At 43.3% G+C, this 26,096-nt stretch overlaps 1 protein-coding gene across 4 annotated transcripts; it reads left to right on the forward strand.

The window, feature by feature from the left end:
- On the forward strand, window positions 1-26,056 carry col17a1b (collagen, type XVII, alpha 1b). Of its 4 annotated transcripts, XM_055029186.1 has the most exons (55): window positions 1-336; window positions 1,070-1,144; window positions 1,544-1,596; window positions 4,070-4,120; window positions 4,261-4,368; window positions 5,757-6,059; window positions 6,155-6,211; window positions 6,295-6,330; window positions 6,462-6,512; window positions 7,941-8,084; window positions 8,960-9,478; window positions 9,629-9,712; window positions 9,808-9,870; window positions 10,002-10,160; window positions 10,636-10,728; window positions 10,826-10,870; window positions 11,068-11,211; window positions 13,285-13,929; window positions 14,004-14,054; window positions 14,161-14,178; window positions 14,256-14,282; window positions 14,382-14,444; window positions 14,526-14,630; window positions 14,732-14,776; window positions 16,080-16,106; window positions 16,205-16,249; window positions 16,354-16,389; window positions 16,467-16,502; window positions 16,581-16,634; window positions 16,841-16,912; window positions 17,001-17,027; window positions 17,734-17,769; window positions 17,849-17,884; window positions 17,972-18,052; window positions 18,174-18,209; window positions 18,305-18,388; window positions 19,354-19,434; window positions 19,509-19,559; window positions 19,693-19,752; window positions 19,845-19,904; window positions 19,992-20,018; window positions 20,137-20,271; window positions 20,378-20,416; window positions 20,533-20,649; window positions 20,727-20,846; window positions 20,947-21,057; window positions 22,254-22,388; window positions 22,463-22,582; window positions 22,658-22,837; window positions 23,038-23,178; window positions 24,218-24,445; window positions 24,642-24,806; window positions 24,911-24,991; window positions 25,080-25,163; window positions 25,266-26,056. In XM_055029186.1, the coding sequence occupies exons 3-55, from the start codon at window positions 1,554-1,556 to the stop codon at window positions 25,319-25,321; spliced, it is 5,415 nt and encodes a 1,804-aa protein (XP_054885161.1). In that variant the 5' UTR covers window positions 1-336; window positions 1,070-1,144; window positions 1,544-1,553; the 3' UTR covers window positions 25,322-26,056. The 4 variants fall into 4 exon arrangements, with proteins under 4 accessions (XP_054885161.1, XP_054885160.1, XP_054885162.1 ...); XM_055029185.1 differs by lacking the exon at window positions 1,070-1,144; XM_055029187.1 differs by lacking the exon at window positions 1,070-1,144 and having other exon boundaries at window positions 1,548-1,596.
- The last annotated feature ends 40 nt before the right edge of the window (window positions 26,057-26,096 follow it).

Genomic DNA, 26,096 nt, shown 5'->3' on the forward strand with positions numbered 1-26,096 from the left:
TGAGAATATGACAACTTAATTCCTTCCCTGTTCCCCCCCCTGAGGCTCTATTATTTTTCTTTCTTTTGTCTTTTCATATACTCAGCTTCTCGTGCCGCCTGCCACACCTGCCTGCCAAGCTGCAGCTCAGATGGGCGCGGCTGGGACCGGAGCCCAAATCTGTGTTTTGACTCGCCTGGGAAAGTTGAGCGAAAAGGCACAAAAGAAACGCAGGGAGTTTGGGGGAACATCCCCGCACGCTCTGCGCGTCAGCTCCACACTGACGCATTGTTCTTCCGCAGGATAAGTGTCTGCGTCCTGAGAGGAACCCGACCGCTGCAAGGAGAGCGCCTGAAGGTACGGAGACTATCACTGAAGCTGGAAGTTTCTCTCTCTTTTTTTTATGACTTTTTGCTTTTCTTCATTGTCTGAAGCCTTTTTAAGTTGGATGTATATCTTTTTTTTTTCTTGCACCTGGCCTTGCGCGCATCTCTGGGTTAACGGATGCGCTCTTCGGGGTTTTTGGTGACGGGCTTGTCGTTAGTTTTACAGACTGGTATAACTTTTTGTTTCCCCTTTGGCTTCCTCCCGAGAAGCACTTCTCGGCTTGTTTGTTAAATCCACCAGGGGGGGATTTTTGGGGATCGTTTTTCTGTTACAGAACACCCCCCTCTTTTTTGCTGTGCTATTCGCATCCTTCTAAATATATTCCAGAAGACCTGTCCAAGCTGTGGCTTTAGACATCAACCCTTAATAATTGCTGCCCGGATCAGTTGCATGCTATAAAAAGGGGGATGAGTTTATAGAAACTTTAATAGGATGCTTATTAGGATTTAATTTATTGTAGGTGTGTGTGTGTTAGTTTGTTTTTTTTTTTGGTCTTTACTTTCAGAACGGATGAGAAAATGCATGTTTTCAGACGTTTATGACAGTGACTGCGACCCTGGTGTGGGTTCAGCAGCACATGCCCCAAGCAGGAACATACCAATGCAGTTAAATGTCCTTATCTGCCAGGGTGTGGTCAGAGGATGGTCTTTTGAGAGCTGTGCTCTGATCCACCTCAGCGCCTTTTGTTTCTCTGTTGGTTCAGTTTCCAGAGACACAAAAGTACTCCGCATGTGATCCACCGCGGGGTCTGATGTGGTTCTCAGCGTTCAGATGAGAGGTGAGCATGGCAGGAAAAGTTGTCTTCACAGAGGGGAGGGAGTGTCCCTGAGCCTTTCTGGGTTAATACCACTGGAGGCCAATGTCCAAATAAAAGGAGCCGCAGAGGCATTCGAATGCGGTCTTTAAAAAATGGTCATGCGACTGATGTGGGGGGAACATTTTCCCAGTTTTGGGCTGGATGAAATTTCAATTGATTGCTGTTTTGCAATCAGCTTTGAGTTCTTACAGCCCCTTTCATTGGAGCACAGCACTTCTTCTTGTTCCTCATCAAACAGTTGCTGAAATCTTATTTTCCACATTCAGACTAACAGAATATGCATGACGGTGGCCAATGGTTTTTTTCTCTCTCTCTCGCTTTCTCTCTCTTCTTCTGCTTCTTCTGTCACCGTCTCACTAGATAGGATGGGATGGACGAGTTAACAAGGCAGATGGAGATCTCGGGAGAAAAGGGTGAGAATGCTTGATTTGATCACACATTGTTTAAGAGTAAAACAATTTACTTTTTAGGGTGTAGTGAAAATTTGTTTGGCAAACTTTAAAATTAGTGGGAACTTTATAAAATAAGCATTCAAAACGCGTATGAAAGTCTTTCACCTCTTTTTGAAGTCGCGCTAACACCATGCATGCCCTTACTGGTTTCCATCGTTGGAGGGGGTCATCATTTTCTGGATCTCTTTTTTTGTTGTTTTTTTTTTTAAATTTCCCCACAACCTGCAGCTAAATGTTAAAGCCTTCAGCATTTCAGGTCCAGCAAACAAGAGTAAATGTCAGACGGTAGCTGTGTTGCAGTGTGCAATCAGCTTCTCCGTCTGTTTACTTTACTGTATGTGTCTCCTGTGAGAGAAAACCCAAGAGTTAAAGTTACAGTCGGTGTTCTTCTAACTTCGGTCTGACATTTTGTTGGATGATTTGAAACAAATCAGTACCTTTTCTCCAAACATTGACCTTTTCTCAGATCAACTTCCCCTTTTTGTGTTTTGTACAAAAATCAGAAAAAACCTCTTGCAATGTTGACATACATGGAAGAGTAAATTTGATTAAGAACTGAGTTGACTATTAAGAAGAGGCACACTGTAAGAATAGAAAATATTAGGAATATCTAGAAAAAAATTCAACAAGTGGATAGCATCTGTATATTTCAGTCAGAAATACAGCATGAAAATAAAACACAGCCGGAAAAGGGGATTCCAACCAGCCGAAGTCATAAAAACAAACACCTGAGATGCACGTGTGCTTTAAAACCTCCTGAATCCACTCAGACTTGTTGTCTGGGACCAAAGCTTATTCACAATCTTTACTGAATCGATTATTTGGAAGCCAACAAGTCTTAACGTCCTCACAAAACTCTAAGCGAAGGACGGGCAAAAATGTGGTCTGGCTCATCGTCATGAAAAATCTGTTTTTGGACTGTTATTGTGCAGAAACTGCAGTGAGATTTTGTTTCCACAGTCAAACGTTAAGAGCAGCAGAGTAATGACTGGGTTTAGCCTCGACTCTGAAACAGACGGAGATCCCTAAAAGGAAGGAGAGCAGGAGGAGGACAGGACAAAGAGGGGGCATGAAATCTAAGTGGAATGAGCATTATCTTTAAGGGACAGCCAGCAAAGTGCAGAGACGAATTTGGTCAATAATGATTTCTTTTACAGCCCATAGTGGACAAAAGCTTTAATTTCCTGCCTTGAGGTCGTTCTAAAACCAGATCCTAATTGCAGCTCGCTGAAAGCATGCGCACGGATTAGGAAGGAGTTGTTTGTGCATATTGCTTCTGAGAGTCATTCTGCAGGATGAATTCTGTTTAATGTAGTCGCCTCTGCCTAACAGGCCCCAGCTGTCATAGCAAGTTACTGTGGAAAGGAACAACCAAACAGCGGCGCATACACTTTGACCTTAACCGACCTTTCAGATCTTCACAGAACAGCAGCCAGCTGAAAAGACAGATTCTGACATGCAGAGACAGTCCTCAGACAGATTATTAATAAGAAAAAAAAAATGTTTGATTTGAGGTGAGCTCACTTTGACTTTTCTTATATTCAACATCTCAGTCTCCTTTTTGTTCCAATGAAAATGTAGATTTAATTAATCGCAGCCAAAGATCTGAGGATCCGACACATTTGGAACGGAAAATAATCCACCAGCAAAGGCGGAGCAAAATTTTATTAGGCCCATGGTGCAACTAAAGTAGATGTTTTTCAATCATCCACATTTTATTGCTTGCATCTAACATTCCTAGTTACAAGATTGACAAGTTAGAGACAGAAATTGACCATATGACAAAAATGTTTTTCTTGACCATCAAAAATGATTTTCTCTACATATTAGGTAACTAATATAACTAATAGGTAGAGGTGAAGTTACATCAACATGACTAATCTTTCTCTAAAATTCCAAATAGGGATTTGTGGTTTTTCTTTTCCATACCAGATATATTTAAATCTTAAACACATTTCCCCATTTGCCCTCAAAACTGATTTTAAAGGCTCAGTCTTGATAAATGACTTAGAAATAAGAAGTTTTATGGTTTGTTGTTGCTCACAGGCCGGCCCCCTGCTGGCCTGTGATCCCAAAGCACTTGATGTAGTTCATTGGGATCAAAGTTTGCGTCGGACGATAATCCAACTTCAAGAATAAGTGAATCGATGAGGCCAAAAGTTGACTAATAAACAAAGCAACTCAAAGTGTCTGTGTTGAACTAGAATAAACTCGAAGCAGTCAACGCGGCCATTGTTCTCTTTCGTCTGTTAAACATTGCCGGTTGGATTTATTGTTTCGAGGCGCCTCGTTTGATCGCGTTATTGAGAAAATATGCTGCTACCGCTTGAACCGAAACCCGGCACAGACAGAGCACTAACACGGCAGTTGTTAAAATAAGACAAACACAGAAGTGGACCAAACACACAGTGGTAACTGTTTGTCTTTTCATCAGTTCTGACAGAAACAGTGACCTCCACCACCCGACTGACTTCTCTCCCACCAAGTGAGTCTGCTTTCGCCTTTTTTTTTTTTGACGTTGTTAGTTTAAGCAAAAGTGTAATAAAATCACGAGGCAGCTATTTCTGAAGGAAGTAGCCGATGAGTAACAGCTTCTTGTTGTTTTGCTGTTTGTCTTGTTGCCAGAGGGAACCAGCGGATCAAATCACAGGAATATGTCCAGCGGTGCCGGAGGGCTGGGTTTTGAGAAGAATGTCTTAACGCAGAACAGCAGTGGGACCTACTTCTCTTCATGTGAGAGCAACTTTCCACTCGTCTTTCCACTAAGTTGTGGGGAGCTGTGGGTTGGTCTCCAAGCAAAGTTTAGGGATGTTGTAGTTTTAAGCCCCGGCAGAGCAGAAGATTTCTGGGCTCGTGCGAGAGAGAAACTTTAAAGAGCTTCCAGGCGAAAGTGGAGGAGGCAATCTAAAGTCGATGCAGTGGCCGCTCAAACAAACGGAGGGCAGAGTTATACTGCAATCGAGCCAATTCAGTTGTTAATAAGCCAAATGCCACATATGAACTATTACCAAAAGGGAATAATTTTTCAACTTTAGGATAATGCATGTTATCATGCAGACACAATTACCAATCAATTCACTCCCAGAAAAAAATCAATCAATCAATTAAATTGCTAAGTCCTGTACACAGTTATCTTTCATTTGGATGTTGTATAGAATATGGACGTCTGATGGCTTAAAAAGTTATTTCAAAGTTTTACTAATACTAGCAAAATGCAATTTTTTGTTTTGTCTGGAATTGAAGCAGAACAAAATGAAGTTAAAAACAAGCCTTCTTTAGAGCGTAGGCTTGTTGCATGAAATTATATTTAGCTAAATCTGAGATTGAGACGAGTAAATGAGAGGAGGGATTTAATGTGTCAAACCTTTGATTTGTCAGCTCCCACAACAGCACAGCTAGCAGGGTGTCAAGTGTGTCTGAAATTGGGCTCAGCTCTTTTGCTGAAGAGTAAGGAATACAATTTTTTTTACCATGATATATTTGTGTTTTTTTTTTATGGATTCACAAATCACTGGGCATCAAGGGATGAAATTTTAATACTCTATCAGCACCCCTTCGTGGTCAATTAACTATTAGTCACTTTCTTAAGAAAAAAGGTCAAGTTTTTCAATTTCAAGCATCCGGGATGCTGAGGTGGGTGCATTTTTATTAGCGCAGACAGCTTAGTGCGGTTTATTGCAAGTGATATTTGAAAGGCAGTTGTATCAGTTCTGTTGCAGTTGCATGTGCATGCGGTTTGCTTGGCGTATGAGGGCTGTGGTGCTCATGCGGCACAAATTTTTCAGTATGTCCAAAATATCTGTAGTCGTCTGACCTATCTGGTGAGCAAATTGTACATGCTAAAGAGTTAAATGATCAGTAAGGCAATTCTCAAGCCTTTACTCTTGCAGTGATAATTGATGTTGAACACAAGAAAAATCAAGGAAGAAAAAACACAAATCCTGCACAGGCATCCTTTGAATATAGCACTTTGAGATCATTATGACATCCATATTTTTAGTTTTTATGACTAGTGTTTGGAGGAAAGCCATTTTCAGATATTATGTGCTCTACTTAGAGCATCTTAAGTGGTTGTTCAAATTCGAGTTCATTTAAAAAGTGTTTATTTATTGTCTCTCCAGCCTCTATAGGTGTGACGAGTAACTACAGCTCCTCCTCAGGAATCTACCTGGGAGGAGATTCCTCTGGAGGAGGTGAAGGTGGCGGAAGCTACATAGATGGAGAGGGCTATGGGAGCGGAGGAGGAGGCAGAGGAGGAGGAGGAGGAAGCAGTGGAAGCACTTATCTCGTGAGCTCCGTGTCAAAGGTTCGGTCCAGCTCGTCGGGCGGCGCCAGGAGAGCTCAGACTGGGGGGTCGTCAGTGGGGCTGTCGCCAGGTTTCAGAGAGAGGAAGACCATAGCCAGCCGCTCGGGAGGCTACGACGGTAGGATCCTGAGAGGCGGCCACATGTGGAAACGAAAACCTGAAGGCATGACTCACTGGGATCTCTAACTCTTCATGTTTTTTTTTTTCATTTAGGGAGTTCCAGTGGTAATTCCTCCCCAGAATTTCCACGCAAAGACTATGGGAACTACTGTAAGACTGAAACAAGTATAGTATCCAATAATTTGTGATTTCACAAATGTGTTTTTGATGTTTCCTTCCATTTTCCTTCTTAGGCTCCGGTGCCACTAGAGGGAGGAGTGAAAGCAGAGGTATTCAGGTTTATTCCACATTTATGCTCCATCTCGCTAAATTGTCTTGGCCTGCTTTTTTATTTTATTTTTATTAAATCAAGACTCCTTAGTCTAACGTGTGCTTTGATTTCTTCCTTTATTTTTCCCAGAGAGCGAGATCAGAGCCAGACTGCAAAGTGCCTCCCCATCTGCCGGAAGATGTAAGACCATTGGAGACACTGATCCTCTGGCAGTTGTTACGCAACTCCTCATAAAGCACCAAAAAAAAAAAAAGAAGTTTTCTGAGAGTCCTTTCAAAGAAGTGCATTGCTGTGAAACGATTTCTCATGCGGGATTTTTGTTTTTGAGTTATGTCGCTGTCAGATGTTTTGGCTTGAAGACTGCATATCGCAAAGTCAAATTCCAGCTCTCACATGCCACCACATTTTTTCTATTAGTTGCACATGTATAGTTAGTTGTATGAACAGCAACAGTAAGGGTGGGGCTGGAACAGGGTCAGTATGACTTGCTCTGCAGTAAGACAATGTGGGGAAAAAGAAAAAGGGCCAGATCATGGTGGCAGGAATGGTACAAATGAGTCACTCCTGCTCTTGAAGCAAAAATACTGAGAAGGAAAAGCGCTGCATGTTGCGCCCCCTGCTGAATAAAGTCGGTTACTACTGTTATTCAATCAGTCATATAACAATTTTTCAGTGCCACCTTTGGACTCTTAAAATGGGTCTCTGACTTTTCTCTGCTATTCCTTAAATTACACAGCATAGCAAAAAATCACTGTAAAAATTAAATGTAGAATGTAAAAAAAAAAAAAAAAAAAGATTTCTCTCAAGAACTTCTAGTGTTTGCATTCTTTTCCACTGTGGGGTTCTTCAACATATCAACTACAAATAGTTTCACTGAATATACAAAACAATTGAAATGCTTTACATCACAACCCTTACTATAGCTTATTATAAATGCATCATTTTGCCTCCTTAACATATATACCTATAAAAAAATAATTGTTTTGAAAAACAACTTCTGTTTGATAACCCAATGAGACGTAGACTCAAAAGAAGGGATATAGCTGACTAGATTATTGAAAACCGATAAAATACTATTATACTTAATAATGATTGCTAACACTTATTTGTTCATTTTGTTGTGTGGTTACACTTTTGCATAAATTTCAACCTGCTTTTTCACAGCTTGGTTGAACAAGCTCCTACCTATCTCCACACTGTTATCCATGACAAAGTGATTTCTTTAGGCCAGCTGGGAAATGGAACAAAATCCATGAAAAAGTGATGTTTAGAGAGAGAGAAGAAAATCACATGAAATCTAAATTTCTGCCAAAACCAACTGGCTTAGCATCATTGCTAAAGCTTTTGACTCATTTTGAGTTTTTCTTGTTGCATTACAAGAAGCGCGTGTCTCAAAAATGCAGCTATTATTTTATTGCGTTAAGATTTCTGTGGAGAAATAAAATAAAAGACAGAAAGAGCAAAACTAGGTTAGTGCCTCAAGGGTTTAATTATTCATAGATTTTTTTGGGGGACTTATTGTGGATCATTTAAGTTAAGTTGCTGCTGACATGGATTTGCTGTTTGAGTGGTTTTTGAACGGTGTTTGTGTGGCCGTGGTGTTTTTAGGGGCAGAGTTGGAAGATGTGAAGAAGCTGCTGAAGGGACGCTCCAGCAGCGTCAGTCCAACCCGCTCCTCCGCCTCAGTCACCCTGCCAGTCCCTAAAAAAGCCAGCGTGGAGACCAAGACCGTCTCAGTGGGCACTCAGTCAGGTATATTCTGTTACCGGAGCTACAAATGTGCGTGTGCAGCGCATTCTTAGACACTTTGTCTCCGACCCAGACGATTTAATCTAGATTGCTATTTGACCCGCTGTCACAACCAAGCATCTTGTTCTTTAAAGTCCAAAAGTGTTTATCTAAAAACATGACCCTGCAGTGTGATAGACATAATATGTCTTAATAGAAAAACGTTTTTGTCCATTTTTGAAGCAATTGAAAAGTAACATTTGAGTGAATTATGAATATTTTCAAGTATGCTTTATAAAAATGTTTATGGAAAATTATGATTTTTAAAAAAAAATAATATTATAGTAAACTTAAAAAGGTGTTTTGTACAGGCAAGGCCACTGTTTGATGGACAGGATCTTTGTGCCAAAACTATAATTAATGTGTAACATGAAATGAGGAGCTAGAAAAATGACCAAACACAGAATTGCAACCACGTTTATTTAAAATTGTGCTATATATGATTCATGGTTGCAAAGTGAGTTACTTTTAAATAAACAGGGATTTACAGTGTTTGTTGAGGTGTGACCTGCAGATTCAGCAATCGATTCATTTTTAATACATCAAAACAATATATCACAATTAGATTATCTACTTTTCTCTATCAGAGCTTATAAAAAATATAAGTATCTCTTTTACTCTCATTCTGATTCATAATCCTAATTCAGCCCTCTACCTAGTGAAGCTTTGCAACATTGTAAGGTTAGAAAACAGTATTTGAGCCTGTTAGTGTTATGAAATGATCATTTAGTAGAGTTTAGTTGTATGTAAAATATACTTTTCTCTAATAAAAATATGATAAAACAGTGTGTAAATTTAATTTCTCAAATTTTTATGTCTTTGATGATTTTCTCCAACAGCCTCAACTCTATTTGAACCTGTTGTTCAGACGAATGGGTTCAACACTATCGACGTGTCGAGCCTCCATGACAGCAGACTGACATCCAGGCTGCACCACCCTGGTGTCCAAACAGGCCAACACACTGTCACAGTAAAGCCATGCCACTGTGACGCTGGAGTCAAATCCAGCCAGTATGACGTGAGCCTGAGTTCAGGTCAGTACGATACTGGTCTGAAGTCAAGCCAGTATGATGTTTGTCTGAGCTCAGGCCAGTACGATACCGGTCTGAGAACCGGCCGATATGACATGAGTCTGAAATCAGGCCAGTATGACACCACTGGGAGATCAGGCCAATACGACACCCTGGATTCAGCCTTTCCCACTTACTCCTGGTCCACCTCCACTTTGCCCTCCTCCTCCACAACCGTCGTCGCTGGCAACACCAGCAGCTACACCTATCAGCTCGGTCAGGTCAGCGCCAACAACAGGTCGGGAGGCTCCCCGCCAATCAGTCCCGTCCCACAGCAGTCTCTATCAGGTCAGAATCATCAATTGGAGGCACACCCACAGGAATGCGCGGATGCATTTTGTGCACTGAATGTTTTAATTGACTAGAAGCTTAACAAGCGACAAACTGCTAAAGTCTTTCATTAAGTTTCCCATTCTGTGTCCGCATCTCTGTTTCCAGTTTATGGTTTTCAGAATAATCTGGCTCCCACCTCTATCGGTGTGCTCACCACCAGCGGCGGCAACGTAACCGCTAACCTGGGAGGTAATGGCTGCTCGTCTGTGGAGTATCCGATAGCTACCACGCAATAATAAAGCACAACAGATCTTTTATTTAGTGATGTATGTTTGGTCTGACAGGGTACGGCGTCCAGAAGAACATGTCAAACGGCAGTGCTGTCATAAGCTCAGGGATCTCTACAGGTAAGCATAGAAAAGTTGGCCTTTTTCTCTGGATTTAAAAGAATCCAGATCATTTTTTTTTCTCTGCAGCTCCTGAAGCTGCACAATTTATCCAACTGAAATGGCCTCTGAGTGGGTTTCATCTTCTTTAGCCACCAGGTCCCAAACCGATGATGTCTACAAGAGAGACTACAGATATATGGCCTCTGAGAAGGAGAACGTTCCTGCCAGGAGGGAGGGAGAAATGCTCATTCTGGCAAAAGACAGCGGCAAGCAGTTCACCACCACCAGCAGCACTCATATCGGAGGAGGTGAGAGGTGAACTCATGCCCCCCTAAGGAGGACAAGAGGCATGTCTCATGTCTTTGGAGGAGACACAGCACTTAATTTAAACCCAGGAGCCCACCTGCTTAAGCTTCAGTATAAATATCACTTTATTTATCAGTTTCTTTCCTTGCGTCACAATGGACAAAAAGTAGAACACAAACAGAGCCCTATATTTTCGTACAGTGCTTATATTGAAAGGGATGCCAATTTCCGACTGTCCCGTAAGTAGGTAATTGAAAAGAGACTATTTTTTCCTATTGTGCAGCCATAAGATTCAGTGGTACCCAGGAAAATGAGCCATTTTGCCCAAATCAAAAAATGGTACTCACATGTTCTGTACAGCAGTATTTATTTATTTTACCGTGTGCTCACCACAAGGGGGCACCGATGTTTATTGATGTAATTGGATTGTGCAAAAAGTTGGTTTTGAGTGATTGTTTGCCATTATGATCGCCACAGGTTCACTTTCAGGAGACTCAATAAAGAAGGAGAAGCTTATATCCAGCTACGTTGACACGGGCACTCTGAAAGCAGAGACAGGCAATTCATACTGTAAGCATAAATTATACTTATCTTTTCAGAAATATTAGTTTTTAGTAAAAATAGTGGAAATTGATCTGTTTGGTTTTTTGTTTTTTATTTTCATTAGACGGATCATCCGGAGTCCTGATGAAAGATAAGGCAACCTATGCAGGTATATCAATAGAATGCTTTTAGGTATTATTTCTTAACTAAAGCCCATTTGGAGCTTTACTTGCAGTATTATCACACACTGACCTGAAGCCATCTTTAGCATCTTTCTTCTATTTTGATGTTTTATAAATTAGAAAAATGCTAAATTGATAGACGAAAGCTGGGATTTGACTCCTCGGGTTAATCTGCTGTTGTCAGAGATTCACAGAGACAGCGGCGTCTTTGGGGGAGGAGGACTATGCTGCTGCTCCGACTCCTGCTGCTCCTGGTGGAAGTGGCTGCTGGGTTTGCTGCTCCTCGGCCTGCTTCTGCTCGGGCTCCTGTTTGGCCTCATCGCACTGGGTAAGACAAGAGGCTTGTAAAAGCATCGACTTGATTAAAGTAATACTAAGAAAATAAATGTGTCCCTAAAGAAACCACTTCAGTCCTGAGAGGTTAGAGTTTCAGCACCTCCGAGGGCGACAGCTTTTAGACCAGTAGAATGCGCTGCTTTAGCTTTTACACACTGGAGAACGTTTTTTCACAGCACTGTGAGACAGTACACGTGGTCCCTTTTCTTGGAAATTTGATCTCACTCTCATAAAGTCTGGCATTCATTGGTGCAGCTTTGGAAATTGTTGCGTGATGACATCACATCACACGACTCGTCTAAGATCTGCAGTGAATGAACCAACAATCTGCCTCCAGAGTGATAAACAGAACTGTAAAATCTACTTTCTCTCTTTTTAAAGTCACTATTAACTTACGAAATGTAGTAGATCATAGCATGATTAGCTTTTAATTAGCAACACTCATTTTAATATTGCCCCCCTAAATAAATGCCTTTTGTAAAAGACCACTTGACCTTCCCTTTATTAGGTTTAATTGTTAATTCCCTTTTGATGCGTCACTTTAAAATCTTTTCCATTCACTGTAACTCCAGCAGCAAGGTTTCCGTCTTGATATTTCTCCTCTGTATTGAAGCTACCCTACCTCATGCCAGAAAACACTTTTTCAATGAAATAGCAAGGCTTATAGCTGCATTTGATTGTCTGGTTGTAAACTCCAGCACTGATTTGTAGAAAAGAACCAATTCTTTTGTCAGTAAATATACTTGATTATGGTGACTAAAACCCTCACAGAAGTGTCACTATACTGGCATATTATGAGACACAAAAAAGTGCATGTAAAGTGAGAGATGGAATAAAACATCTGAAAAGTGTGGCATGCATTTATATTCCCCTCATTCACCCTTCCTGAGTCAATATCAACTGGCATCACATTTCACTGTTTAGAGCCCCCAATGTTTCTGTGTGTCTGTGTCTGCTTTGCACATCCAGAGACTGAAATATTTGCTGATTTGAGCATTTTTAAGCCTTAGTGTGTGTTTTGGATTTATGTCTGGACTTTGACCGGGCCATTCTAACACATACGTACCGGAACCATTTAATTGTAATTCCGGCTGCATCTTCAGGTTGGCTATCCTGTTGGAAGGTGAACCTCTGGCCGAAACCTCAAGTACTTTGCAGACTCTCGCAGCTTTTCTTCCAGAGTTGCCCTGCATTTAGCTGCTTCCACCACCCATCATTCATCTCTGACTAGCAGTAGCGCCCTTTTACCACACGCTGTTTTAGCATATTGTCCAAAATCTCAACTTTTCTTCTACATTCTCACCGGACCCTTACATGGCTTATCCCAAACTGCAAATAGTGCTTTGTATGACTTTCTTTTTGTGTCTCTCCTTGTCACGTTTTCACCTGTGCTGTGGATCTACAGCTTCTCCAGAGTAACCACGGGCTTGTTGGCGAAACACTTTGATACATGCTCTCCTTGTCTGACCTGCTAGTTTAACTAGGCAGCCTTGTCTTGGTATTTTTGAAAGTTGCAGTCTTTTTTCTGAGATGTTTCAAGCTGTGGATACTTACAAATCTTCCCAAGATATGGCTGTGGGTTTCAAGAACAGGCTGATTTACAATGAGATAAATTACATACAGATGGACCCTATTTACTAAATAGGGAACTTCAGTTGGGATGAAATTGATTTTACTTTGGGGAAGACTAAAGACGGCTGAATAAAATGCGTACCACATTTTGAATTTTTATGTCACTTTACAATAATAAATCACTTTTTTCTGGTCTATTATATAAGATTGCAATAAAACACATGAAAGTTTGCAGCTATAATATTACATCACATCATAGCCTTGCCTCTGTCTATGGCTTTGTGAAAATATTTTCTGGTTAATTTGCCCTTTTCCCACAAGATTACGTGTTTATGTAACGTAATTTTGACAGCACAAGTTACTTCTCGCATCCTTTTGAAGTCCTGGATACTGATTAAGGATGTAAATGCATCAGTGTGAATTGGTGATTTAAGTATACTGAAAAATACAAACAGCTTGTCAGATTGAACACAGAAAATTGTCATTCTTTCAGCCGAGGATGTGAGGAAGCTCAAGAAGCGAGTGTCGACTCTGGAGACCGATATCTCGGTTGCCAATGCTCGCACCAGTCGGCTGTGGGGTCCTTCCAATGACATCAACACCTATGTGAGCGGCGGAGGGGGAGGCACCGACAACACACTCATCCTCGGATTCGGAGGTGCCGGTGGAGGTGGCTCAGACTCCAAAGCGCAAATCAGTATTGCTGGTGCTGGTGCTGGTGCAGGCGGATCTGCCAGTCGGAATGATGTTGATGTCGGCGTTGTGGGTGTCGGTGGAGCTGGAGGGGTTGCGGGAGCTGGAACTGGCTCCAGTAGCAGCTCTGGTACCAGTATCAGTGGGAGCGCCGGCAGTGCTGGTACCAGCTTGAGCGGCGGTGCTGGGAGTGCCGGTGCTGGGAGTGCCGGTGCTGGGAGTGCCGGTACTGGGAGTGCCGGTACCAGTTTCGTCACTGGCACCAGCGTTGGGACCAGCGGTGGTGTCAGCGGTGGGGTCAGCAGCGGTGGGGTCAGCGGCGTTGGGACCAGCGGTGGGACCAGTGGTGGGACTGGAGTGAGTGGAAGATACATAGATAGCGCCTTCCTTCAGTTGGCCATTCATCAAATGTTGAGGTCAGAAATGCAGTCACAGGCATTCAGAGGTAAAGCACAAACACACACTCTCCCACATGCATGTTCTGAATTCAGTTGACTTATAATCCATTTTCTGACTCAGGCTTCCTGGCATCCTCAGTGCAGGGAGAGAGGGGATTACCTGGGCCTAAAGGTACCAGTAAAACACAGAGTTTTTTCATGAAAACCAAATATATGAAACTTCTCGTATGTAATGAGAATCCATCTGCTTATTTATTTTAATTCTTTGCTTTTTTCAGGGGACTCTGGATTGAAAGGTAAGCAAGAAAGATGTCTGTTTTCCATTTTTCCCTTTGCAGTTTCATGAAAGTAAAATATTTTTATGTATCAACAGGGGAACCTGGTTTCCCTGGAATTCCAGGTGTGTAGCCAATTTCAACCAGCTGATTTTCACGTTTTTCCTTTGGAAGATTAAGCTCTTTCATGACATAATCCTCCTGACTTTGACCTTTGCTTTCAGGCGCACCAGGTCCAATGGGACATGCTGGTCCTGAAGGTCCCAAAGGACAGAAAGGAAGCCAAGGTAAAGAGATTGCACTACGCTCTATTGTGGTACTTATTGGTTGGTGTGGATTGATGTCTTTAATGCAAAATGTCTGGTCAGGTGAGCATGGAGTGGACGGGCCACCAGGCATCAGGGGCCGCGAAGGACCACCGGGGCCAAGAGGCGACCAAGGACCTGCAGGCTTTGGAGTCAAAGGGGATAAAGGTATGACTTTGTGTCGGGGTCATAGGCCGTTACTGTAGCGTTTCTGATCGGTTCAGAAGCAAGGGGGGTTTCTTCATGATGTCATGTTTGGGTTTCTCTAGGTGAAGCTGGATCTGTTGGACCTGCTGGGGCCCCTGGACAAAAAGGTAAGATGAGTGGAGAAAAAAAAAAAAAAAACTTCATATTTTGTAGAAAATAAATAACTAGGTGAAGTAAGACCGGATGTTTCTATCAAGAGCCCTCTTTGGTGTAAGAACTAAACAATGCCACCAGATGGCACTGTGGAGTCATTTTTAATTCTTGCTCAGAGGCGGCGTCAACAACCTTCCCCAGCAGTTTCAGATGAAAGTGGAGCTCACTAATCAGATCACAGTTATCCGGTTTATGTGCAACTAAAACATGCAGCCGAGTCACAGCTGTCAGCGAGACAAACAGCAGGAACATCAACAGCTCTGCTCGTGTCTCCATAACATCAGTCAAATGAAGCACATCATCACTAACCACCTGGCTGAGATTTTCCCAGGATGCACTTCGACTTTGTTTCGGATACAATGCCTCGACGAACTTGATGGTGTAACCTAACAGACATGACGCGAGGGAAGTAAATAATGTAAATAATTCAAAGCTCAGACAGGAAAGACAATAGAGTCTGGATTTCACATATTGAGAGATAAACTGTACTCTCATATGTGCATCATGAGACATTAGGATATTGTTGAAAAGTAAATGTTTCATACTCATAACACTGCAGCAACACTGCAGCAACATACAGTTTCTCTCTCACATGAAACCAACACAAATGATTATTAATTCAGAAATATTCAATCAATACTATTTAGTGACCTACATTAACTCTAATAAGATTTGTGAACTCTTAGTTGTCCAGCAGGTGTTTATATATTAGTGAAGAATAAAATAAACGTTAATATGTTTTTGTTATTAGCAATAAAATTTAGCAGCACGTGTTCAGCAGCCATTGGAGAACCTTTAGCTTTTGAATACTCAAGAGACAATATTTTGGGATACATGACAATGCTGTGTTCCACCTTACCTTCATATGGAAAGTTGAATGGAAGGAAAAAGTGAGCTGGCGCATGGAGCACGATCACAGAGATTAAATGTCTTCAGAGGCTACGCTTGCTGAACATCTCACCAGCAGTAATTCATTAGCAGCAAGCCATATTCACCAAAATTAACATAAATAATTGCTTGAAATACGTCACTGTAATGATGTAATGAACCTGAAACACATGGACGTTGTGATACGCTTCATTTTTATTGAGATGACGATGTAACATCCTTTTCGAGGTGAGAGGTGTTATCCGACTCCTCTTCTCGCTCCACTGCAGCAGCAGGTGTTTCTTTTGTAAAATAGATGGCACTGAACGCCACAGTGCAGATGCAAAGTAGTAGGTGGTCATGGTGATTTATGCTTTGTTTTGTCCATAGGTGCACAAGGAGTCCAAGGCTCGCCTGGTCAGTTTCTGTCTTTCGTACATACACACTTTCCCAGTTTCAGTAGCTGACAATGTGATTTGATTTTCTTCATTCTTGGCTTCCTGGACGTCAACCAGGTCCTCAGGGTTTCCGTGGCGAGGCAGGACTACCTGGACCAAAAGGTTGGTTTGACACCCAATTTCACCTCTCAAATAACATAGCAGAGCAAATGTTAGCCGTTTGGCGCTCATGGCGATTTCTTTCTCGCTCTCTCTTTTTCTTGCAGGTGATCGAGGGCTTGCTGGATTCCAAGGACTCAAAGGTTTGCAGCTCTCCTCTTATTTTCAGACATAATGTGGAGAAAGATCGGAATCAGTTTTATTTCACTCTGGATTTCAGGTGAAACAGGTGAAAAGGGAGTCCGAGGTCTGCAAGGTGAGCGCAGCTCTGTGGATTGTTATGAACTTGGTTCGGTCTGCATGGCTTTACTGATCCAGACCTCTTACTTATCAGGGGAACCTGGTTTACCAGGACCAGCAGGAGAGAAAGGCTCCAAAGGATCTGCGGGTGAGTCGCAGGACTAACTAATCAAATCTGACATGATCTTGCTGTTCCAGACTATTAACTGGATCCTCACTGAGTTCCTCAGTGAGTTTACCTCACTGAGGTAAATTAAATATATCATTTCATACTGAATTTTACCACCCAAGAAGGTCTGAAACGCATCAACCTGTGGTCATCATGAACTCAGTTGCTTATTTTATGGACTTCAGGTGACCAGGGACCGTCTGGACCTCCTGGAATCAGGGGTTCTGCAGGGCCTCCTGGAGATGCTGGACTTCCAGGTAAAATCCCTTCTTTTAAAATATTTGTTGTTTGACCACATGCATATTTTTTATTGCTATAACACATGTTGCCTCCTTCCCCCTGTAGGAACACCAGGGCTTCAAGGACCACCAGGTAGGCAACTTTTTAAGGCACAAAAATCAAAGACACCGATTCAGTTCTTCTTGTTTAAAAATATGGTTCGGGATTTTTGAACTGAGGTTCTGTTAAAACAACATAAGCACTTAAAATCTCCCCAGCTTCAGATTGGTTGCCTGTGGAGACTACAAATGATGTCTCATCCAAGATTAATGGAAACTTCTAAAACGTTACCCTTATCCTATAAACCTTTAAAACTGTCACCATGTTCACAGTCGGTGCACATCTTAATTATGAGTCAGAAAACCAGTTGGATTTGTAGTTTGGTCTTGACTGAGCAACTACAAGCAACACAAGACAATAACAATGTCTTGTGTTGCTTGTACCTGCAATCAAATACATCAATCAAAGGAACATGTTCAGAAATGGCACAGAGCTGTCTGGCACTGGTTTAATAAAAAAACAGACGGTCAGAAATACCAATAAACAAGTTATTTCTGAAACTGTAAGCGAGTTATACGGCAGCTGCCATATTGGATTCTCCGGCCTCGGCTGCTGGGAACTCAGAAAAAACAATTTTTGAATACACAGAGAATGAAACAACTGCAAATTAGATAGAAAGATATCGAGTGCTTCTGACCTTAACAGAAACTCTTTAAAAAAAAAAAAGAAAACGAAAAAAGAAAGTCTGCTTTCATTCCTGTAATGTTTTCCACATCGACGCTGTTCTTTGTTACGTTAGGAATTCCAGGAAATCCTGGCCGACCAGGAGCCAAAGGTACAGCTGCTGTCCACCTGCAGAGCTTTCCTTTCAGGGAATGTTCTTCAGCTGTTTGACGTGCGTTTGTGTGTTTCAGGTGAACCCGGTCAACCTGGACGAATCATCAATGCGGGTGAAGGAAATTAGAATGACAAAAACAATTTTCAGCCCACTCGGTGAGACAGCAGCTAATGATGTAGCGATCTCTGTCGTTTCCCAGCCGGCTCTGCTTCTGTTGGCATCCCAGGACCACCTGGACCTGCTGGGCCCCCGGGTCCCGCTGGTCCTCCCGGACTATCAGGTCTCTCTCTCTCTCACAGAAATCATTCCTGACAAGTTTTTGCCATCTGTTACGGTAGATTGTTGAATCTGGTGACTGCTGCAAGTAGAAACCAGCTGATGTTTTAAATTGGTCCCTTCAGGTCCCATTGGCCCTGCTGGCCTGCCTGGACCACCTGGTAGGTCGCTGTGGACGTATACATTCATTTTATTTTAAACATTTTGCTCTTAGATGGCAAGTCTGACAGGTGTTGTGTTCTACGTGTCCCTGCAGGTCCTAAAGGTGACAGAGGACATAAGGGAGAGCAGGGAGAGACTGGAATAACCAGGGAAACCTTCAGTTCATCTACAGCAGAGAGTGAGTCCTTTGTAATCTTCCTGCAGATGAATTTCCAATTTAATTTAACGCAGAATACGCTGAACGTAAATCTCTCTTTCTTTTTTAAACTAAAACATTATATTTAAGTTGTAAAGTTTCTAACATTGTGGTTGTGAACGATGGATATTTAGAAGCCTTTGCCACTCATTAGGGGTGTTTATGTAACAGTAAATCTCAATCTGCAACAAACTAACATATTTTGACCGCGGCTCAATTCGTAAGTCGCACTTTTGAACACCGATGTCCGAGTGAATCATCAAAATGATCACAACCGAGAAATGATTTAGAAAACATCTTCGTAGCTCGAGGAGAACTCGCTGTGTGGTGAAGCACGGCGGTGGCTGCATCATGACGTGGGAACGCTTTTGTTCAGGAGTGCAGAGCTGAGGCCGGAAACCCGCATTCCATGACAGTGCAAACCTTTTAACGTATGGTGAGGTACAACAGGATGGCTTTAGTTGATGAACATTCAGCTAAAATGTCCTAGTCAAAGTCAAGACCTACATCTAATTGATGGTCTTTGGTTAGACAATTATGTTCATAGATGCTTTGAATTCAGTCTAGCTGAGCTTGAGCCATTTAGCAGAGAAACAATGATGGTTTCTGTAGATGCTCAGCCCTGCAGAATCAGCTGCTGTAGTTTAAAAACGGGATTCTCCTTCGCCTTACAGACGCGCAACTGTTGGTTTAGCAGATGAATCCCGTGAGCACACACCGACTTTTATGGATGCAATGTGAAAAAGTTCATTCGTTCTGAGCGCTTGATACAAAAGTCTCATCGTGGGATTTTGATGACGTCTTCACCTGCATCTTTGTCGCCGCCTTTTTTATAATTGCTCGAGAATTCAGGGAGTTTTTTTTTCTTTTCTCAAACTTGTGGTGCAAAAGTAATTATTCTTATTATTATTTCTTTAAAAAGATTTTATTCTTGGTTTGTTCTTCAGGGCAGTTCGGTGCTGGAGGAAGCTCCTCTTTCCGTGCCATACCTGGGCCACCGGGTCCACCTGGGCCTCCCGGACGTCCAGGTGAGAGAGAGATCAGGCGGCGTCCCGAATCCCCACTAACTCAGGTGGTTTCTGACGTTTTGTGCTTTCATCAGGCGACTCCAGACAAGGACCTCCAGGACCACCCGGGCCTCCAGGGCAGCCAGGCAAGTATTCATATTCGCTTCTGCAACAGTTGCTACAGCAACGCATGCAGACAAGATGATGATGATGATGATGATGATGATGATGATGCAATGTCCGGGTGGAATTTAAATGCCGTTACGTTTCGCTCTTTAGGTTACGGGATACCTGGACCTAAAGGAGAAAAGGGAGATGTGGGTTTCGCGTCCAGCTCAGGTAAAATCCAAAGTTTATCATCTAGTTTCTGTAGTTTGCTGGAACTTTCCAAGCCTGTTGTGACACACACTTTTCTGCTGCTCTGCTTATAGGAACATATTATTCTGGACCGCCAGGACCTCCTGGACAGCCTGGACCCAAAGGATCAACAGGTGATCACGGTTATAAATCCACCTCCGTGTATTGACGCTGTATGTTTGCTCACACTCACAGTCACGTTGCCTCTGTGTTTGCTTCAGGCTCTCCTGGACCCCGCGGATACACAGGTGCTTTCTGTAGTTCACCTTTACAAAGATCACACAGATTTTAATGTTTGGAGCTAAAAAAAATAAAACCCAAAACAGCCATGACGTCTGACAAGACTGACTGTCACATGTGTCTCAGGTGAGCAAGGCCCACCAGGCGCGCCTGGGACACCAGGAAGAGCAGGAAGCTCCATTGCGTATGGAGGAAACGCAGTTCCTGGACCACCGGGTCCACCGGGGCCTCCTGGACTCCCAGGGTTACCTGGAGTGAAGGGTAAAGCCGATAAGATGTAGAGATGAATGAATTGCCTCGTTGCTGTGTTGTTTGTGTTTTTCTTGACAACTCGTGTGATCACACGTGTGCGTTTTTCCTTTGACAGGAGACACTGGAGCTCCAGGAATTCCCGGAGCATCGAGAGGTGGGAATTTTCAAAACATTCCTGCTAAACACTCTTCAATCTTGTTCACTGGTTGTGTTTGTCAAACAAACAAACAAACGAAAAAAAACAAACCGCAAACTATCTTATGTTTCCAGGTTCAGTCTCAGTCACCTCTGGCCCTGCTGGTCCCCCAGGACCCCCAGGGCCTCCTGGCCTGCCGGGTTCCTTCGCTTCCTCCACTGAGATGCGGCAGTACATTTCAGACTATCTGAGTACGTCTTTTTGCCAAGAACAAGGGAGTTGGAGGACGGGAACAAACTACTGATATGCCTTTATTTGGTCCCTGCAGGTAGATACAGACTGAGCAGCATACCTGGCCCTCCAGGTCCACCTGGGCCTCCAGGACTCCCAGGAACCTTCTCAGGGTCTATAGACGACATCTCTACTCGCATTATTGCATACCTGCGACGTAAGACCTGCTACCGGTCGTACAAAGGGCCGCTACCTTTGACCTTTAGGGGAGGTGACAGTTGGCTGTTTGTAACCATGTTTTAACTGTGGAACTGCAGGTTCAGACTCAGGCTTCAGTATCGGCGTTCAGGGACCTCCAGGACCGCCCGGTCCTCCTGGGCCCGCCTCTGGCTCCCTGACTGTCAGCGCTCTCATCGCCATGCTTCAGAGTGAGTACATAAACAGCTTCCTAAAAGATGTACATACATCCCTAGTGAAAATGTAAGTTGGAAAGCCTCAAAAGGTCAACATATATCGACCTAATCTCAGAACATTTTACACTTAGTGTCACGTAAAATGCATTTTTCAGCTTTATGCGATGTTGTAATGTTATTCCCTCATCAAAAACACACTTCAAGTGTTGCTTTGATTTTTCATGCATGTTTGAGAAAATCCTTTAATCTCCCTCGGCCACCATTCGGGTGTGTCTAAACGCTTCCTCTCACAAAGCACCGACTATTTCCACGAAGCTCCTCTAGACTAGCGGCAGCAGCAGTTAGCAAACACCAGGTGGAGCTGCACTTCTGCTGAGTTCATCATAAGAACTACTTCTCAGTCCTAAAAAAAAAGTTGTCAGAGTGGAAACGATGAAACAGAAAAGACAAATCGTTCCTGTTGTGAAGCTGTGGGCTGGAAGCTCTGTGTCTGGAAGCCTTGTTGAAATACAGAGGTACAAATCTTGTGACCTTTCACCAGAAAACTGTAGACTGGATATCTAGGTGTGTGTTCAGCAGCAGAATCCCGTGAAACATAACTACAAATCATCAACGGTTCAGAAAATACAAACTCAACTTCCTTCCCAAGACTGAATACTATGAAATGGGTTTAAAGATGGAGCGAGAAGAGAAGAGGGAATCGAAGATCCAGGACTCTGGACGATCTAGAGCAGGGATCCTGAACTTCGACAGTTGGTGTCCTGCAACCATTATATTCCTGGTTCCTGGTCTAAACACACTTGCATCCCATGGTGCAATTTCCTCCTTAACATGCAGTCAGGATTTACACACTCCTGTGTAAATCAATCAAAGACGCATCTAAAATTTGCAAGACACGACTGACCTTTGATGATCAAGGAAAAAGGAGATCGGATCACGGAAGATCCCCCCTCATATGCCATTACAGGATCAAACCATGTTCTCTTCTATTGGTTGAAAGACTGTCTACAAATACGCGGTCGCCATCTTTCTAGTGTTATTTTCTAGAAAAATTTGAAAGTGATACTTTTCCTCATGTGTGGTGACAGAAAAACTGAAATTCATTGAAATCCATTGTGTCTTTACTTTATCCTCATGTTGGACCGTGCAGACACCGAGGTTTCATCGGGTGTATCAGTCTGATCTGTGTATCTGTGGTTTGAAATGTCTAGGAGATGACGTGAGAAGATATTTGTCTGGACCACCTGGGCCTCAAGGACCTCCCGGACCCCCAGGGGCCTCAGGAGGACTCTCCGGCACTTACAGAATAGAGGAGATAGCCACATATGTCTTCAACATCATGAACGGTAAGAACAGCTCGCAGGAGAAGTCCGTAACCTTGGGAGGTGAGGTCAATCACTGAGGTTCCTCTGACGTTCAGAGAGGGGGATTGCGAGAGGCCCGCCAGGTCCACGAGGTCTACCGGGCCCCCCCGGCGCCCCAGCCGCGGGAGGCTCTGGCTTCACCACCGCTACCATCGACTACTCGGCTCTGATGCGAAGTGAGAGCGCTCTGTCAGTTTTACACGTCTTCACAGACGCAGAGTGGAAACTAATCGCCATCTTGATCCACACAGATTCAGATTTCCGCTCCTGGATCACTTCCACTGTGCAGCAAGGTCCTCCTGGTCCTCCGGGTGTCCCAGGGCTACCTGGGCCTCCCGGTCCTCAGGGGCCCCCAGGGGTCTCCACGGCGACGGTGTACGGATCGGGAGGGCGTGGCTACAGCTTGGAGGAAATTCAGCGCTACCTGCAGGGTGAGTCTGAAAGAAACTAAAGCCCACTTGAGTTTGGGTCGACATTTTGTATTTTCCGGTCTAGTTCATGTTCAGAGGGTCGAAGCAACAAGAAATAAAGACGACGACCAAATCAGTTTCGTGTCTCACAACTTCATCTACTTTAATGAGCATGAACCTGAGAACTGTGTGTAACTCGATCTTACTGTGCTCTGTCTCAGGTTCTGGACTCAGGGGTCTCCCTGGACCCCCCGGCCCCCCGGGTCCCCAGGGGCCACCGGGCAGCGTCACCGGATCAGTGACCTACAGTGGAAATTTCCCTCGGGAGAGCATCCGCGCCGAAATTCAACAGTATCTGTCTAGTAAGAATCTTAGCAGCTCACTCACACACACACACACACACACACACTCACACACACACACACACCACACACACACACACACACACACACACACACACACACACACACACACACACACACACACACACACACATATGCAAATGTTTTAATATTCAGTATTTCTGACCTCTTAGTTCAGAAATACATGCGTTAAATTGTAATGAGACATTAGCTGCTCCCCATCAGATATAGACAAATTTGGTGACTATTTAATTCCACTGCATACGTGGAAGTGGAGAAAATATGACAAAGCATTTTAGCACCAACCCCTCAGTAGTTGTCAAGCATGGTGGTGGTGGGTTGATGATTTGTGCTCATCTTGCAGCCACGCTACCTGACAATAAAATGAAAAATGTTAAGCATTGGGTTAAGCAAACGCTGGATGTCAGAGGGTTTTATATTTCAATCTTATTTTAGCGATTAGCACAATTAGCATCACTGGGAAAGCAGTCAGTGTATTTCCTAGAAATTTTAGATTCTTACAACAACGAAGAGATGCCAACATTTATCACCATTTTTCACTTTAAGCTCAGAAGGATAAAACGACCAATTTTGCTGGATCCTCTCAGCCTTTCTGAAGAGTGCTGAAAGTCCTGCTCTCTCTCGCTCTTCTGCAGCCTAAAAGAGCTGCACGTGTTTTAGAGAACACGGCTCCCTTCTGCAGTGTCTTGCATCTCTGTTGCTCCTCTGACTTATATTGTTTTCTTAAACTCACCGGCCTGAAAACAGCCCCACTTTGAGCCTCTCATCATAACTTCCCCACTGAACAGTGTTACAAAAATCAGTTCTTAGACATGGTGCATAAAATGGTTGAATGAAACAGATCAAGCTGCAAATTGTTGGATTACAGTGACCTGCTGATTTCTCAAACAAAAAGGACTGATGCAAATTAATTGACACGGGGTCAGAAGGTCGTGTTCGGAATATGCACACACGGCAAACCTGCCGTATCACGTTCAGCCTCGAATTCCTTTCTTTTTTTTTTTTTTTTTTCTCCCAGGCGACAGCGTTCGACGTACCATTGTCGGGCCTCCGGGTCCCCAAGGTCCGAAGGGTCAGAAGGGAGAACGCGGAGAGCCTGGCTACTCGCAGAGTTACGTACAGAGCCAAAGCTACCAACAGAGCGACGATCGCTACGGCTCCCAGCGCAGAGACGTGGATGTCAGCAGGCTCACCGAGACGCTCGACTACTCCAACGTCGCCATGAGGGTCACAGACTATATTAAGAGTGAGTGGACAACGGCTGCTGCAGTTTTTTCTCAGCGCTTCTCTAAATGCGCAGTGATTTTGGTGATTATTAATTAACAACATAATAAAATTTCCATACTTGACATTAAGAAAACGGAAGAATATCATCAGAATGAGACAAAAAAAGCAGTTTCTGCGTCTTCTGATAGGATGTAAAATGTCTGGTCTTCCTGCAGATCAAGGCCTGCTGCAGCAGTACCTCTCAGACGGTTCATGGAGGACAAACGTCCGAGCAATTCAAGGACCCCCAGGTCCACCGGGCCCTCCAGGACCACCCGGCTACAGCCGTGTGATTGGCTCCTACGGCAACGTCACGGCTGACCTGATGGACTTCTTCAGGAGTGAGGACGAAGAGTTTTAGCTCTCCGCCGTCTTCATCGAAATCAGGAAGATAACAACGTGGCAGCGGGCAAATGTTTTCAAACGACTCGTTTTGTTTTGTCAGGACACGGCACCGTTCCCGGCCCGCCAGGAAGCCCAGGTCCAAAGGGAGACAGAGGGTACCCAGGACCCAAAGGAGACAAGGGTAAGATTTGCACGAACCTGATGAAACTCTGCACCTTTCATAGAGACGTTTCATAAAACTAAAGGAAAGAGATTTGGTTGGATCACAGGTGATCCAGGACCTCCGGGTTTACCTGGAATCCCAGCGCCCCTCACTGTCCAGATTCCACACAAAGTGCGAAAGAGAGAAGCAGGTAACTTCAGCGAAAACATCGGAATTTATCTAAAAGATAAAATATGTGAAAAACACGCTCACAAATCATTACATATCTTAACTGTTTTTTGTTTTGATGCAGGCGATAAAGTGGCGGTTCGTCAAAAGCGTCGTCGACGTCAAGCCGGGTTCGGCTGAAGGCCGTCCTGCTGGCCGACGCAAAATTCCACATCAGCTTTGTTTTTTTTCCTTTTTAAAATTTTAGTTGTTAAACTGTACAAATATGCTCTTTACTGTTTCTGTCCAAGACAGGTTTGGTTTGGGAAAATAAAAAAACAAAAGCATTCATCTCTTTAACAACGCTTCTTATAGAGGTGTTAGCCTGCGGTTTCTAGAAGGCTCAGACTTCACTGTTCAACTTGTGGGTGTGTAATGTTTACTTTGCTCAGTTAGAGGCTTGCGTTCCCTCAGCCTGGCGGCAGCTTTTGCCTAGCAATGAGCGGCGGTTGCTTTTTATTTCGAATGCAACCGTCTGCTCTTTTTACTTTTTTATACTTGCTGACATTTGGGGATTATATGTATCGAGGAATATAGAAGCATTAATTTCGCATGGGCCCCATAAAAATATTTTTAAACCATTCAGCCTCTAACAAAAAACACGAGCTAGACTCAAAGTGAGGGTCATTTTACGAAGGTTTGAGATTTACTTGAAAGGTTTTGTTGGTATAAAGAAGAGAAATATGTTTGTATTATTGTAGAGATGGACTCGGAAAGACGCGACTGATTTAATTGTATATTTTTGTGTAAGAGCACTGAATTTGATATTTTCTATATGCCTTAAGTGTTGGAGAGAATAAATTATAAACATGGATGAACCTTTTGGATTAAAATACCAGACAACAAAAAACAATAAATCTATTTTTGGATTTGGGAGTCTTTGTATTTTTATGACTATTTTAGAAACAGTTTCAGT

This window comes from Poeciliopsis prolifica, unplaced genomic scaffold, assembly GCF_027474105.1.
Source record: "Poeciliopsis prolifica strain line A6 unplaced genomic scaffold, Auburn_PproV2 SCAFFOLD005, whole genome shotgun sequence".
Taxonomy (NCBI): Eukaryota; Metazoa; Chordata; class Actinopteri; order Cyprinodontiformes; family Poeciliidae; genus Poeciliopsis; species Poeciliopsis prolifica.

Bases quoted from the DNA above. Each gene is read 5' to 3' on its own strand.
- col17a1b (XM_055029186.1), top strand. From the start codon at position 1,554: ATGGACGAGTTAACAAGGCAGATGGAGATCTCGGGAGAAAAGG. The intron at 10,729-10,825 runs GTAAGCATAAAT...TATTTTCATTAG, and splicing joins AGAGACAGGCAATTCATACT to ACGGATCATCCGGAGTCCTG. The intron at 16,503-16,580 runs GTGAGCGCAGCT...CTTACTTATCAG, and splicing joins GGGAGTCCGAGGTCTGCAAG to GGGAACCTGGTTTACCAGGA.